Source organism: Vicugna pacos, chromosome 6 (genome assembly GCF_048564905.1).
Source record: "Vicugna pacos chromosome 6, VicPac4, whole genome shotgun sequence".
NCBI classification, from domain to species: Eukaryota; Metazoa; Chordata; class Mammalia; order Artiodactyla; family Camelidae; genus Vicugna; species Vicugna pacos.
The window spans coordinates 9057705-9075431 of NC_132992.1; the positions used below are offsets into that span (position 1 = coordinate 9057705).

Below are 17727 nucleotides of genomic sequence, written 5' to 3' on the forward strand. Positions count from 1 at the left end.
GACCTAATTACCTCTCCCCACCTAAAAATAAAAAAGACAAAGGCTCTAACCACTTGTTTTGTTTGAGTTGTTTCTCAATCAAAAAATCACTAAGCAAAGAACATGACTAGCAATTCACAAAAGAGGTTTTAAAAATAAACAACACATTTCTGAAAAGGTTCAACCTTTCTATAAGAAAGGAACAGGAAATAAAAGCCATACCATTATAATGCAACCTAAAACTGCTCTAAAACAAATTAAGCCTATTTAAAATCAAAAAGTTTTAAATCAAACCATTTTCGTCTACTCAAGAAGCAAACATTTCTAATTTATAGAATTAAAATGCATATCAAAAATGAAAAAAGCACAGGTGGCCCTTCCAGATACAGCTTTTCCAGAGCATGATCCTTCAAAAAGCATTCACCATGTTCATAACCTTTGACCCAGTAATTCTAACTCTTGAAATTAATATTAAAGGAAATCATGAGAAAAATGACAAAAATGAACGCACAAAGGTATCTTCATAATGTGATGCACATACCACGTATTTTACAAGGTATCAACACCCCACATATTTATGCAACCAGTAATAGGTTCATGGAGAGCTATTAAAAACAGGGAAAATGTGTACAGTTTAACATCAAGCAAAAAGGGAGGGTACAAAACTGATACACAGCAGGAATCCAGCTGTGTATAAGGTAGGTAAGAAATAATACTAGAACATTAACATTTGGCTTATCTCTAGGGTTAGATTATGGTTGATTCCTCTTTTTTGTATTTTCCACCATGAGCTTTTATTACTTTTATAACCAGAAAAAAAAAGCGTGTGTGTGTGTATGTGTTTTAATGCTAAGAAATAAGAAAAGCCCATTTAACTCAGAATTTTTATGCAGCTGAATAAGATACTGTATTAGAATTGCCTTCTTTGAATAACACAGAAGAGAATTATTTCTGAGCTTAGCACAATATTCACATTACTGAAAAGTTATGTGAAAACAGAAGGCATTAGAGCGCTAACTATTTTAAGGTATTCTGTGATGAAGCCTTAGAAAAAGTCCCTCTGTAAGGCCAGAAATGCTTCCTAGTTTGTCATTTTGTAACAATACATCATCAGGATGTGTTTACTTTAAAAAGGTTACAACTCTAAGTATATCTTCAACTCTCTTTTATTGCCAATTCAGTGCAAGAAACTCTTTTCTGCTTGCCTACTATGTGCTGTGCACCAGGCCTGCCGTCAGGAAGCTCAGTTGCAGGTAAGACCACAGGGTGGTAAGTGTGTGGCCCAAATCCACACGAGCGGAGAGGAGAAACCAGTCACCTTAGAAAAGGGGATGTCCCGAGTCTTCAGTTATTTTTCCTAAGATGGGGCCGGTCTTTAAAGAAGCTCCCTTCCCAAGGGCAGCAGACAGCGGCGCCCGGTGGAGGCCTCACGGCGCTCCATCTGTCCTGCCATTTATGCGAAGGAGATGAGGACCCAAGTGCCGGGGCGCGACCTGCCCAGACAGGCTAGGTCTGCCCGGAAAGGACCAGGAAGAAACAGCCTTCCATGCTCCTCCTGCTTCAGCTCTGCACAGATCTGTGAGGACTTGGAAATGAAAAGTATAACTCCAGCATCACTGGAGAAGGGCCCAGCTCCAGGAGGGCAGGGCCTCTAAGACTGTATCTCCTTTCATGGCTTTTTCATCTTCACACTGGGACTTAAACCTCCTCCAGAGATCCAGCCTCATGTATCAGATTCCCTTCTCGGCCTTTCCACCTGGATATCCACCGAGGCCCTAAAACTTGCCAAGTCCTAAATGGAGGTCTCTCTCCTCCTAACTTGGAGGAGGTCCTATCAGCTCCACCTCCAGAGCAGATCCAGAATCGACGCCCTTCTCTCCACCCTCACCCTGACTCCAGCATCCAAGCCACCTCGACGCCTGTCTCCCAGCCCCAGTCTTGCTTCCCCACATCCCTTCTCCACCCAGCAGCCAGAGTGATCTCTGTGAAACACAGAGCAGTCTGTAACCAACACGAGGGCAAGGGTTTTCGATCTGTTTTGTTCCCTGGTGTGTCCCCAGCACCAAAACTATGAATGAATTATTTAAATTTTCTTGCTTGAAATTAAATAATGGCTTCCCATCACCCCCCCACCCCGGCCCATGACACCCCAGTCCCACTGGTCCTCTGTCTGCTCCCCCAACACGCCAGGCTTCTTTCGCCTGATGGCCTTGGAACCTGCGGTTCTTTCTCTCTGGAGTGTTCTTTTCCCGTGAGTCTCCTCCCCCCACCTCACCACCTTGGCTTGGCTGCCCCCTCTGTCAGTCTCAGTTCACACGTCACCTCACCCCCACCCCCTCTTCTTACAAGAGCCGCTCAATCACTCTACATCATATCATCTTACCAGAGCCCTTGACTCAGGCTACTTGGGGTTTATTCCTGCAAACCCCACTAGAGTGTGCAGCAGGCCTAAAAGCAGGGCCTGGTACGCCTGGGTCAGTGCCTCGGACAAGGCCTGGCTCCCAGCAGGTAGCTGAGTAATTATCAGTCACTTCAGCTCCGAGTTCCCGGATCTGATCTTTCACACTGAAGGCCCAGAGACTCTACCTTGTTGGTGCCTGAGGTGATCAGGCCCTCAAAGAAGGAGGCAGACAAACTAAAATGTATTAGATTCGGGGAAAAGGGGTGGGAAGGGATAAATTTGGGAGTTTGAGATTTACAAATGTTAGCCACTATATATAAAAATAGATTTTTTAAAAAGTTTCTTCTGTATAGCACAGGGAACTATGTTCAATATCTTGTAACAACCTTTAACGAAAAATAATATGAAAACAAATATATGTATGTATATGCATGCCTGGGACATTGTGCTGTCCACCAGAAACTGACACATTGAAACTGACTGCACTTCAGTAAGGAAAAAAAAATGCGTTAAGAGACAAGGGCAGACACCAAAATACCAACTGGTTAATTTACATTGAAACACATCTCCCACATATTCAGAACGAAACAAATACTCGAATTCCATTCAGTTCACTGTCTTCCGCCCCTAAAGTCAAGCTGCATGACAAGCCACATCTAGTGGACAGAGTTAAAAAAAAAAGAGTTTGGACAGTTAATTATACATCAACTTGACTGGGCCATGGGATGCCCAGACAGCTGGATAAACATTGTTTCTGGGGGTGTCTGTGAGGGTGATTCCAGAAGAGAGTAACAGTTGAACTGGCGAACTTAGTAAAGCAGAAGGCTCGCCCCAAAGTGGGGGAGCGTCATGCAGTCCACTGAGTGTCACCACAGAAACAACAGGAGAAGGAAGGTGGAATTCGCTCGCTGCCTGACTGAGCTGGGACACTGATCTTCTCTGGCCCTCGGCGCCCCTGGGCCTTAGGACGTCAGACCTTGACTGGAATCCACACTGCTGGCTGGCTCTCTGGCTCGCGGACCTTGCAACTACACCACTGGCTTCCCTGGTTCTCCAGTTTGCAGGTGGTAGATGGACTTCTCAGTCTCCATGATCATGAACCAACAGCTTATAATAAATATATCCTATTGGTTCTATTTCTTTGTAGACCACTGACTAATACAGATGATAACCATCAAAGGCCCTAATATACGTGTCCCAGTGGGGTGAGATCACGCAACAGCAGGCTGAAATTTACCTTCTTAGGTAAATATATGAAGTCCAATAGCCAAGGCTCTCTCCTTGCTGACAGTGCTAGACTCACACTGAACCAGGTTCCCATCAGTCCATCCAATTAAACACTAAATCATTTTCCACACCTCAGCTGTGACGTCCTAATAAGGCCCAACTCTGCACTCATCACTTGAGTTCAGAAAACTCTTCAATAGCCCCGTGGCAAATTATTAGACTAGAAAATTACGTATAATCTAGTCAATTAGATGAAGGCTTGATACATTTTTCCATTTCCCAACTAGGTCAAAGCCAACACCCTAAGCCAGCAGGAGATTATGAAGCCTGGGCACACGGAAACCAGGGGAAGTTCTGCAGATTCTAACCAGCCAGGTAGCAGACCCCACTATCTGGCCCCCCGAAGGCCAAAGACACAGTGAAAGCCCCAAGGCGACATGGGGGCCCCAACCACTTCCCTGAGCCATCAAACTGGCACGAAAGGGAAAGCTTACCGCCAACAAAAGGGCCGTGGACTGCTTACCAGGCTTGGATCCCAGGGAGGGACTGGTAAGATTTAAATCAAAGACAGGAAGGATAACCCAGACATGTATAATTCACAGCTGACTACATTACCTCTTCTGAATTTATAATGACGATGACAATTTGTGGAAAGTTTCTGAGGAATAAATAATTGATAACACACTCCATACAGCACGGCACACTGCCAGTGGAGACAATGAGTTGGGATGTATTAAAACAATAGATTCTTTCATTCAACATTTATCAAGCACCTGCTATAGACTAGCACACACAAGTCATCTGTTTCGACACGAGACTCAGCTGACAGAATACGGGAAATAATTACAGGGCTCTCGAAGAGCCAAGGACCTCGGAGCCTTTGATTATGAAAGATTTCTTGAGCTCCTACTATGTGCTAGACACCATGCTAGGTGCTAAAAACAGAAAAACTCAGACTCAGCTCTAGCTCTCGAGGATGACATAGGTTAGCGGTTTGACAATATATTTCACCTTTCTTCCTGTGTATAACTGTGTGCAAAGCCATGTGACAGAAAATCATAAAGATTTACTGAGGTAAATTTACTGCGATGTAGTATCTCCATCTGACTGGATCGATCAGGGGCCTGGAGAGAGCTTTACATGTTGAGAATGGTTTCAGTTTCAGCTTTATGATACAAAATCACCTGCAGGGACAGATTTTTACAAAACAGATACCCAGTAAAATTTTACTGACTGAACTGAAAAATAAACCAGCAACAAAACTAATTTAAAAGCCAGGCAATTTACAGGAGAAATTCATTAAGAATTTACAGATAACAAGTACACCTTTCATATCATTTGAATACAACTTGAATAGCTTCACATCTCTTTGCTTTAAATATGCCAATTGTCTTTGCATAGTACCTACTCTCTCAATTTTATGTTGCTTATAAATAAAGACTTCCTTTTAGTACTTTTAAAGATTTTCATTTACATCATGATTTCATTTTAACAGTGTTTGGCTACAACGTGGCAATTCTGACATCTCATCAAGCATTTCAATTTTGGTTATGTTTGAGTAAACATGCTTAGGGCTCATAATTTATATCAAACTTTGTAATTAGAGTTTCACATAGGAGTCTATCAAATTTCCAAACTTCCTTCTGTTACTCTATGATGATAAATAGTTATTCCCAGTTACAAAAAAGTAAATGCTTATATATGCAAAGTAAATTTTCTACCCAAAGTAGATTTTACTCGGTTTTCTCTCTCTGCAACAGAAATCATCTATTCATTTGCAAACTGCACACTCCAAAAACACATGTAAATGGAAGAGAGCTGTCTGGTTAAGGGAAGAACAATCATTACACAAAATGTGTTTCAGATGGAAAAACAGCAGAACTGAAATTACTTTAAAACTCACTGCACTGTAAATTATTTAAAAATCATCTTAAACACACATTAATGAAAAATCATGTCAAAAACACTTTTTAAAGAAAAATAATTAGCAAAAGCCTAAATGACTAACAACTATGGATTCCTAGGTATGTTTGCTATTAACTCTAATTATCTAACAGTTCAGTGAACTCACACCAAAGGAATGAGGGAATGGGGGAGAACTCAGTGAGAACTAAAACTGTAATTACCTACTTTCATGAAGAAATTCTTTCTGAAGGGGTAGAAATACTCAGAAAGCAAAGAACAACTGGATAGCACCGCCTCTCACATTTAGAGCTGGTTACCTAAGATCGGGGTTTCAGAGGAGCTTCCGAGAGGCAGAGTAGAAAAGAGAAAGGAGCATATTTTTAGAGTGTAACACTCGGGGTTTAGTCTCAGCACTGCCATTTCCTGGCCTTAAGATCTCAGAGAAGTCTCCTCACTTCCCTGAAGGGCTTTGAAGGCCTCATGTGAAAAGGGCACAGTTTGCAGAAATGACCTCAGGGTCTCTTCTGGTTTCTTTCTGGTACCAGGAGACCTGCAGCGGGCTTCACTCTGAATTGGGCATTTATTCACTTGATAAACATTCACGGCATTTTGCTCCAGACACTGTGCTGGACAATGCAAAGATGAGTGAGGCAAGGGTCCTTTCTGAAGGGCTCACAATCTGTCAAGGGATGCAGACTTGTACAGAGACAAGGTCAGTCTCACTCAGTAAAAACTAGGGGACCAGTGGCAAGTGCTGGCTGCCCAGGATCCATCGAGGGAAAAAGAACTGGGGCCAGGGAGGAAGTGGTAGAGAGGGCTTCCTAGAGTGAAGGAACTATTGGAACAGCACTGAGGACTAAGCTGAAGTCAGAAATTATATACCTGAAATGGTTCCAATCGTTGGATTGGTACCAGAGTTTTCTAAGGGTAGAGTTACACTCTTTGCTTTTACGTGAGGAGAGTAATGCGGCAAAGACTGTCTCCGGTCTGTAGTCTGTCCACCACCCACATAAGCAAAGAGAACCCAGCTGAGCACCCAAAGGGAAATGTGGGACATGGAACGAATGGGGGAGGCGACACTATTTTCTAACATGAAACATAGGTGTGTCTGCATTTTTTATGACACACTTCTTGCCATTGGTTGAGGGAACAGGAAGCTTGAGAATCATTATTTATCCCCAGTCGCCTGGGTTTTTCTCTCTCCCTCTCTAGAGTTGAGTGCAGCAGGGCTCTTGGCCCCCTGATATATCTGTAATTCTTTTCAAAATGGAAAAGTTTAAGCTGGGGTTCTTCAATTTTGTGTAAGTGCCAACTTGGGGTTGCCAAGTTATTCAGCCTCTGGGATAAAATTGCTTTAGCACTCAAATGTAAAACTGGAAAGATCATTCTAAATATAGACACCACCTTCCAAAAACAAGTAAATTATCTACAGCAATCTCTTAAGCCTTCCGACATCACTAGAGTTCCTTGGTTGCTAACAACTGAATCTGACTCTGGCCAACTTAGGTGGAAAGTTTGGAATTTATTGGAAGGAAACAGGGAAGAAGTGCACACATAATCAACAGGGCAGCAGAACAGTGGTTTCTAGGGGCTGAGTTATTGATTAATGGGAACAGAGTTTCTGTTTGGGATGATGAAAAAGTTTTGGAAATCGATGGTGGTAATGGTTGAATACAACACTGTGAATGTAATTAATGTCAATGAATTGCATGCTTTAAAACGGTTAAAATGAGAACTAGCCCACCACAATAAAAAAAAAACTAATTTTAAATAATGGGCAGAAGACTTGAGTCAGCATTTCACCAAAGAAGACACATGAATGACTAATAAGGACCTGAAAAAGTGCCCCATATCATTAGTCATTAGGGGAATACAAATTAATAGCACTATGAAATACCACTACACGTTCACTATGATGACTGTAATCAAAAAGGCGGATAACAGCAAGTGTTGGTGAGGATGGAGAGAAACTGAAACACTGACACATTGCTGGTGGGACTGTAAAATGGTGTAGCGACTTTGGAAAATTGTCTGGCTATGTGTTAAAACATTAAACATAAGCTTACTGCAAGGAGCAGCAATTGTTCTCCTAGTAATTTACCCAGGAGAAATGAAAATATATCTCCATGCAAAGACTTGGACACAAGTGTTCAGATCAGCTCTATTCACAATAGCTAACAACTGGAAACAATCCAAATGTCCATCAGCTAATGCCTGGATGAACAGAATGCTGTATACCCATAGAATAGGACACTAGTTAGACACGGAAAGAAACGAAATACTGATACACACTGGAACGTGGCTGAACCTCAGAAAGATTACGCTAAGTGAAAGAAGCCAGATGCGAAGGACTTCGTGTTGTAAGATTCCATGCATATGAAAAGTCAAATTATTTATAGGGACAGAAAGCAGATTAGCGGTTCCCTGGGTCTGGGATGGAAGAAGGGATTAACTGCGAACAGGCTTATATAAATTTGGGGATTGACCGGAATGTCCTACAACTGAATTGTGTTAATGGTTGCATAATTCTATTAATTTGCTAAAAATTACTGAATTGTACACTTAGAACGGGTGGCTTTTTGTAGATTTTAAATTTTAAAAACTCAATAAAACTGTTAAAATACATACATACATACACACAAATCTGACACTGAAAAATAATGAGTCTTACTTTCAGGAAGCAATACAATCAAAATACCATCTCCATGACCTGAGACAAAGAGTTTCCTTATTTCAGCTACATGTCTCTTGTTCATACACTGTAACATTACAAGTGTAGGATACTGACATTGGTCAGTGATGGAAGCCCACGCCCTAAATGATCTTAAGCTTTCTGAATTAAATTCCATGGTCCCTGCGCTTGCTCAGCAAATAGCAGTAAATTTACACACTCTAAAAATGGACAACATCGGCCTTTTATTGGGCTCATTTCAAAGAAAAATAAAGCAATAAAAGGGAGTCTGAGAAGCAATTCAAATCCCTAGACTGAGTAATAAACTGTGTTATATATGATCATTGTGACCTAGAAACGTTTAATCTGAAGCAGCAAAGGCTGACCTAGTAACTGATTTAATAGCTGTCCTCAGTGATGTGAAGGGTTTTACAGGGAAACTGACTAGTTCTTCTCTCTTTCCACTGAGACCCCAGCACAACAAAGCGATTTCATAATGAGCAAGGCACACTGAGACTGAACATAATAAACACCGACAGTAACTGCTATCAAATACTGGAATACGTTTAACTAGGATGTGTTTGTCCGAGCTGTTTCCTTGGCGATCCCTAAGACTAGCCCAGACAGGCACCTCTGGTCTGCCTGGGAGCCCGGAGTCAGACGAGCCCACCTCGGGACGCCGAGCGGGTCTGCGGGGAAGGGACCGCCGCCCCCCTGACCTGCAGGCGCCTTACCTCGATATCCCGATTAAGCTGCTTCACGATGGCGGTGATGTTCCTGATGTGCTCCTCCAAGAAAAGCCTGGCCAAGCGGTCGCCTCCCCCTTTGTTCTGCATTTTCTGCAAGCTGCTGACAATGTCGTCTTTAATCCGGAAGGCGTGCTCCACAAGGGCGGCCGTGGTTTTCTCGTGGCAGAGGATCCGATCCTCCAGTTGCTCCACTAGGCTCACGGACGAGTAGGGTGCCATGGTCAGGGACTGGCTGTGTCGGGGCATAGTCCGAACTCGCCTGCGGAAGGGAGCCCCCCATCACCAGGGTTGTCAAGTGGGAGAAAGTCATTTTTAAAGCCAGATTCAAGACTTCCCAGAGAAGGAAAGGCCAACTACCTACCCCGACATAAGCTAAATGGGATGTGAGGCAGGGTTTCTGCCCCAAAGAGTCTGCTTCGTGAGCCAGGCAGCATCTTTAAACAATGGCACCCAGAGAGTTAAGCGTGCTGGTAGCAGGCTCCATGACCTCCCAAAGCAAGAGGCTGGAGGACCAACCAGGCTGATTGACAGATTCTCCTGACCTGCCCTCCTCCTCCCTCCCCCTAAAGCAGTGATAACAAACTCAAATGCCTACAAGGATCAGGCAGTGACATAAATGAGTGAAGCACACCATGTGGTGTACAATAGGGAGTGGTGGGGACTTTGGAGAACTGGAAAGGGCATTCCTCAATTAAAGGGAGCCACAATTCCGCTCCACCCCTGAGGGACCATCTGGGAATATAGGTCCATTTTAACAGACCAGATGATATTTCAAGAAGAGTCAGGAAATCCAGGCTTGCATGTAAAATCATCTGATTTTTTAAATGTTAACAACTCATTTCAAAAGTCTTTAAGATGATCCAGGCCAAAACACAATGAACTTCTATGAGCCAATTTTGGCCTATGGACACCCAATTTGCAACTTCTGATTTAAAAAGGGTTTTAGCAGAGATATCAGCCCCCGAGCCTCTAGAGGTACATTATACTGTTGACCAGGAGTACAACTGAAGGGCTCCCGTGACTCTCCATCTGTCACGGTCACTGAGTGGTCCACAGTACTCCACACGCTGGAAGCTGGAGAGGGGACAACGGCACCACTCTTGCCCTGGAAAAAGTCACTCTTGATAATGTAACATTTGCAAGGCTTCATTTGTAATGACCATCACACCCACTAGCAGCCCTTATGGAATTGGTGGAAAGAAAAAGTATACCTTAGATGCATATTTTCCATATATTACACCTTTCCTCAGTGACAAGAGAAGGAAATACAGTGCTCCGTTGGGCCATTTTCTTTTTAATAATTCACATCTGTAAAAAAAAAAGTATTAAATTATTAAACAGTTTATAGTTAGAACCTAAATGACCGCTAAAGTTTATTATTAAGTTACTAAGGAGATCAAAAATTATGCTGACATGCTGATCAATTATATTATTGAATATCTTATATCTTATATATGACATAAACAGAAAATGTTTCCAAATAAGAAGAAAAGAATCAAGCATCAAAATGCTTCTGAACGTAAATGCCACTTAGCCTTGCTGGACAGATCAACAAGGGCCATCAAATGGAGCTTCCTGAAGTTTCTTCACACCGTAATCTGCATCTCAAGCTTGAGAAACTGCTTTTATAGAAACAAGACAGTTCCTTCAAGAGGCTTATTCAGTATTGTACTTCTCCGTAGAAATGTACGGGAAACCACCTTAGTTAATTTGATCTCAGCCAATTTAGTAAGTCACACAGCAAATTAAGAGCACTTATTTTTAAATTAATCTTAATCAAACAATGCGTGATAAATGGGATCTGATTTGAGGGAATTTATCTATTCATGAAGAGAAGTAGAATGATATTCTTCGTTAAAACTTTAAAACTGTATTACAAGACACAACCATTCATATTACACCATGCATATATACGGCACACTAGATCATCACAATGCATTAGAAAGCTGAACAAAACTGGAAGGTTTTAAAAATATTTCATTACCTAGGTTTCTCAGTACTGCTGTTAACTGCCTTAAAACAACGAATGCCTAGTAACTGTGACCTGATTCAGTAATTAGTTCTCATTTAGATGCTGGATTCAGAAAGCATTTCTGATTAAAACTATTATTTTGGCATCAACTATCCAGTGTGTTATTTTTAGAGTTTCAAAATGTGAACATTCCACTTTCTTAGACAAAGAACTTTGAATTTAAACAAATTACATTTAAGGAAAAAAATGATTCATGCCAAACAAGCTACGACACCAAAGGAGATATCAGAGATAATAATTTCTGCCATTTAGATTACATAAAATTAGGCTAGTGTAAGAGATGTTAATGTTGAGAATCACAGAATCTGTACAGTTTTAAAGCTGCAAAGTAGCTTAGTCGAGATACTAATCTATAGAGTAACCCAACCTAAAAAACACTTATTTGGCATCTATTATGTAGCCAAGTAACCTAAATAAGTAAGACAAAAATCCCCTTCCTCAAGGGCTTCACAGCCAACAGAGAAAGGCAGACAGCTAAGCCATCAAGCAACAATGGGATAAGTGGCTAGCTAACCACATGAACAAAAACACACGGGGAGAAAACACTGGAAAAGGCAGATTCACTTCCATGTTCATTGCAGCATTGTTTACACAGTGGAATACTATTTGGCCATGAAAAGGAATGAAATCTTGCCATTGGCAACCACTTGTCATTTGGACATTGAGGGCATTATGCTAAGAAATATGTCAGACAATGAAAGACAAATACTGTATGATCTCACAAATAATCTAAATTTTAAACAAACAAAAAACCCACCAAGCTCACAGATACAAAAAACAGAATGAAGGTGGTCAGAGGCAGATGTTGGGGAGTGGGCAAAATGGGTGAAGGGGGTCAAAGGTACAAAATTCCAGGTATGAAATAAATAAGTCATAGGGAAGTAATGTCAGCATGGTGACTATATTAATAATACTGTACTGCATATTTGAAAGCCCTGAATAAATCTTATAAGTTCTCATCACACACAAAATTTTATAACTATCTGTGCTGACAGATGTCAGCTAAACTTACTGTGATCATTTTGCAATATACACAAATATTGAATCATTACATTGTATCTCTGAAACCAATATAATGTGCTAGGTCAATTATACCTCAATTTAAAAAATCTAATATTGAAAAAAAGACACAGGAAGGGAAAAAGGAGAGAGATTTGTGTACGTGTGTGTGTGTGTGTGTGTGTTTTTCTGGGTGGCAACTAGGTCAGGCAAGAACTGATGAGAATGAGCAGGCTCTCCCAAAGGAGAGAACAGAGTGTGCCACATCTTCTGTCCTGTACATGCCAGCACCGCCTCTGCTTTCATTGCTCTCAACACACTTCGGCCTCCCCACCTCTGCAGCCTCGTTCCTGGCCACTCTGTACCGCAGCCACCTTCTCTGGTCAACTCTAACCCTACCCATGGACAGCCCACCCACCACTGTCCTCGAGCTGTCAGGCTCTTTGCTGTCATCCTATCTGCGCCTGTGCGCTCCCTCAGAAACGCCCTTCCCACCTCTGCCTGCCTAGGAAACTCGCATCCATCCTGCAACGCCCCACCAGCCCCTCGCGTCAGTAAAACGGCTCCCTCCCATTCTTCAGCTCTTTGTGCTACAACTTCTTATGCTCTATTATTTTTAGCTGTTGGGTAGTCTGTCTCCCCTCCTAAACTATATGCTCCATGAGGGCATGTTTCAAATCTTAATGCACGCCGAGCTAACCTAGGAGATTCCACACTATGAGAGCATGGCTAGTGTTGCAGCATCAGAAACTGCAGCTTATTGTAATTGGCTTATTGTCTTTATTTGACACGAGAGAATGTGGTTTAGTTGAAAGGATAGTTCTTTACTGAGAATGCATCCCAAACATTAGCCACTGAATATATTATCTGTGAATGAATGGAGACCTCTGGAAGGCCCTTTTCGGAAGGTCATTTCATCCACCTGGAATTGTCCCGCCTGAGAAGCCCAGCCACATCCCCTTTCTGAAAAAGGAGCCTAGCCACCACTCATTGTCTGAGATTGCTTTTCAGTAACAAATCTGCCAGTAACAAATCAAGCACTATGCCTTCCCTGTGACAGTGTATGTCACACGGCATGAATCCTCCACGCACACCGAGGTCTGTTCAGAATTAGTGCCCTTTTCATGAATGTGGTGGGCACGTGTTTATCTGCTAAGTCTCTTGGTTGGTTAGCGTCATGATTCTTTGCCAGAACAAGGGGATCTGGATTGTGAATGAATGAGGATTAAAAATAAAGAAGTCACTGGGTTAACTGACTTCTCAGAGATTGTTTTCAGATCTTCCCCTTGTCAGTTCTGGCTCACCGGCCTGAGCGCATCAGCTCCTGTGTGTAACTCTGATCTCTGGCCCCATAAGTGTGTACGCAGCATGACCAGGCAGGTCCAGGTCATGTACGTTTTTGATTGTGCCATGTTTCAGTGTTACAATACCCATCTCCAGTCGACGAGTTTAAAAAACTTGGGGGAAATCGAGGCAGGTAGGTAAAGTAGGGAGAGAAGAATTGAAAGGAATAAGAAAAAGCAAAATTACAATGCCCTAAATACACAATACCTCAACAGAATCCGGGGATTCACAGAAGAGTAAAGAGAGATGCTATTATCTAAACCAAAATGCTTATTTCTGATTATGATGCTTCTGGGTTTATAGAGACACACATATATATTTTAATGACAAAAGGAGACATGAATGCCAACCAACGACTATATTTTTTATAAGATGACACTGGGTAGAAATACCAGCAGTATCATTTTAATGCCAAATGACACAGGAGAAACTAAAATGACAATTTTTATGGAGAATTAAAATTTAGTGAGTTTTTCAGTTTACTATTAAAATACAGCGCTGATGTGTTCTGCTGAGTATCAGAATAAAAAAAATAGGCAAACCATTTATGAATAAAGTGGTTGTAATTTGGTGGTGGAAAAAAAAGTCAATTTCCTTATAGTTAAAAATAGTGAAAGGATGGAGGGCGGGGAACAGATGGAAGTGTGTCTAGGAAGGCAGGTGGGAGTGCTCTCTAACTGATCTCTGAGGCCAGGCTCCGGCTGGGACTCTGTCATGGGGCAGCGAGGAGTGATCGGAGACAGGACAGTCAAGGGCAGTGAACGGCCAGCTGCTGCGAGAGCACCTCAGAAGCGAGAAGGGGTCACGGTGGTAGATGCTGGACCAGGGGTCCAGCCTGGGAGGGGCGGGATGGGGCCCGGGAGGGAGGAGGGGCTGAGGACGCCCCCAGAGCCTCTTGACTCCTTTCTCCCCATCACTGTGCAGCTCCTCTCACTTCCGTCTCACTGCCTCCTCTCTTTTGATTTTCTTGTTCTTTCCCTTCCATTCATCCCTCTCCATCCACCTTCCTTTGCTCTTTTTCTCTTAACTTCCCCTTTCCACCATCCCTTTTCCTTCCCTCTACCGCCTCTCCTTCCCTTCCTTGGCTCTCTCCCTTCCACAACTACAGTCCAACATATTTTTCCATCCAGGAGGGCATGGTTGGCGAGTCAGGAAGAACCTTACTTGAATCCTGCCTTCCTAGCGAACCAGATGATGTTGGCGGGCTGGCCCCAGCTGGTCGGGTTGGGGACCACAGAACTCATAGCTGCTCTCTTCAGTGTTGACCCCGTGTCAGGGACTCAAGCAGCGCATTTACAGGCATTGATTGAACTCATCCTCAGGACCGTTCCTAAAGGGACTGGTCTTATCACCCCCATTTAGCCCAAGGAAACTGAGACAGAAATGTGTAGCACCTGGCCTGACATCACCATTCAGGATGAAAGACAGTAAGGAGCTGAGCCTAGGACCTCAGCCTCCCCATCAGCAGGCATCACCCCCAGGGAGGCTGTGTGGTACCCAGAACAGAGCCTGGCCTTGGGGGGCTGATATGCTTCCAGTAAGGGCTGGTCCTTCTCCTTCCCTGGCTCATGTCCCTTCATCACATCAGACAGAAAACACATCTATTTTTAACAATGAAACTTTATATAAAAGGTTCAGCAAATAGTATTCATTTGTTGAAAGTGATATTATATTGGTGATTGCATGGGGTTAGTGGGGAAATTATTAGGCGCCTGCTATCACGCCTTCTTTTGGCCAAAGCTGTTTTTCCTGGCACCAATGGCTGCTGAGGTGACAGCTGGACTGAAGCAATGCTATTGTCACTTGTGTTTGTGAAACCAGAGCACATATGTGAAAAAAAAAACAAAACAATTTGTACCACACATGCTTTGTATCAAGAAATTTGGAACATGAAAAAAATTTTTTTTAAACTGAAAAATGCTTCTTGTGATTATAAAGTAATACAATATCAAAATTTAGGCTTGGGGTCAGGAGGGTATAGCTCAGTGGTGGAGTACATGCTTATCATGTATGAGGTCCTAGGTTCAATTCCCAGTATTTCCATTACAATAAATAAATAAATACCTAATTACCTACCCCCTACCAAAAAAATACAATAAACTTTAGGCTCTACATAAAGGCATAAAGAATAAGTTGAAAATCCCCACTCAGAAAGTGCTGGTGTTTGTATCGATTAACTTTTTTTGAAGATCTCTCTTCAGGATACACACAATTTTCCTTTTTTGAAAAAAAAATAAAGAACTCCTACTGTATGCAATGTGTACCCTGCATTTCCTAAATGACACTACATCGTGAACGCTTTTCTGTCCGTATATAAAGATGCCTATCACAATTCTTAATGCCTACATAATATTCCATTAAATGGACATAACATTGTTAGGCGGCCCCTTACTAATGGATAGTTACACTGAAATACTATTTATAATCAGGGTTTAGTTCAACTTTTTGGTCTCTCATTTCCTTACTTTCCTTCATTCTATGCAATGACGCAGGTACTATAAAAAGTCAACAGGACAGATTGCAAGCTACTTTCAGAACTGAAGTTAAGGTGAGACTCTGACAAAGAAATCTGAAGACTCAAGAAGGGATGAAACCAGCAGATCCGTGAGAATGATCCCAGACACCACTGACAACCGAAATGAGGCAAACAGCCCCCACACTTGTGGTCACCGGCTCAGCGTCAGTCTTTGGCTCTACACCGTGAGCCAAAGGGAGCTGTACTGTCCACAGTTCTAACCCACGCGCCTGGCACATAGTAGCGGATCAAGAAACGTTTGCTGGGTGAACGAATCTCAAGGATAGATGACTGAAATGACGTCACTTCCTAACACCCGCTTTAGTCAACTGAAATATATTCCAAGGACTGAATGTGCAGCCAGAAGGAGAGATGGTACACACAGCATGTCCACTACAGCAGAGTTTGGAGAGGCAAAATTTACCAGTGCTTCCAAGAACCTGAGAAATGGGGGCAGGAGGAAGAACCCTGTTCTGGAGAGGGATGCATTAAGCACTCGTGGTCCAGTGACACTGGCCATGAGGAGACTCCTGCTCACTCTTCTCGCTGTGAGCCCACGCTCACCAAGCACATCAGTTAGCTTCCTATGTGGACGTGCAAAAAGGTGAAATAAAAAGGACTCAGCAAGCCCCAGGCTAACTGCGAGCTACTTTTCTCATGGTGAATTAATACACTGGCATTACGCCTCTGATGGGAACCAGACTTGGCTAATCAGTCTTCTGCAATCTGATGGTCTCTGACGGCCCTAACAGGGCTGAATGTTTAAGCCTATGACGCTGATACGTGGTGATTACAGCAAGGTACTTATTCAGAGGGCCATAGGTTCTCACGTAAGGTGGCCCCCACCTCCTCACCTCCTGGAATTCATACCTGTGTCACCCCTTCCCCCAAGCGTGGTGGGACCTGTGACTCACTCCTAACCAACAGGATACAGCAGACACCAGCCAAGTGGCATTCCCCTGGATTCGGCCAGCAGGGGCAGGCAGCTGGAATTCTGATACCAAATCACACAGGGTGTGGTTCTGCTTACTGGGAAGAGAGTATTTATTTCATAACCTAACTTTTAGGTCATTTAACAGATGTCTAAATGTTGCCTTGCTTAGAAAAATCTCCAAAGGATATTGTAGAAAGAATAAGAACTTTAGCACTTTTTTTTTTTAATAACATTGGCTCTGTTTTGGCTGGTGGAAGCAAGTTATAAAATAAATCGAATCTGCTGCAAGAGATAAAAACACAAGAGATACCAATTTATCCCATCAGATTGGCAGAAGTAAGGTAAGATCAAGCATAGCCTGGAATACACGTGGGCCAACAAGGACACCAGATGGGGTGTGCATCAGCATCACCACTTTGGAGAGTGATCTCCAATATCTCATAAAGCTAACGACGCACAACCCTCATGACAGAATAATTGTACTGCTAAGAAACACCCAGAAGCTTCTCACACATGACTGTTTACAACAGTACTTAAGGCAGTGTTGTTTCTAAGACCAAAAACGTGGGCAGAGACGGGGACCGAACACCTTAGGCAAATGGATGAATAGACTGTGATATATTCGTGCAATGAAAGAACAAAGGGTTGTAGAAATAGATGGATTAAGAATTACAAGTCCCAACGTGAATGAATCTCACAGATATATTAAGTAAAACAGCAAGTTGATATAGCACAGGGAACTATATTCAATTTCTTGTAATAAAATATAATGGAAAAGAATCTGAAAAAATATATATGTGTGTGTATGTCTGTGTATAACTGAATTGCTTTGTTGTGCACCTGAAAGTAAGATTGTAAATCGACTGCACTTCAGTTGAAAAAAAAAAGCCGCAAGGTGAAGAAGGGTATAAACACTGATGACATTTTCATAAAGGTTTAAGCTATGCCAAATAATATGCCAAATTATAATA

The 17727-nt window shown here is 42.5% G+C and overlaps 1 protein-coding gene across 2 annotated transcripts in view; it reads right to left on the minus strand.

Annotated features, from left to right (window-relative positions):
• Positions 1–17727, minus strand: part of FAM81A (family with sequence similarity 81 member A) — a 55226-nt gene that overhangs the window by 27260 nt on the left and 10239 nt on the right. For both annotated transcript variants that reach the window (XM_072962324.1, XM_072962325.1), the window contains 2 exons: positions 10144–10240; positions 8918–9191 (listed from right to left, as the gene is read on the minus strand). In XM_072962324.1, coding sequence (XP_072818425.1) covers positions 8918–9191; positions 10144–10163 — 294 coding nt within the window. In that variant the 5' untranslated portion in view covers positions 10164–10240. The remainder of the gene's footprint in view (positions 1–8917; positions 9192–10143; positions 10241–17727) is intronic.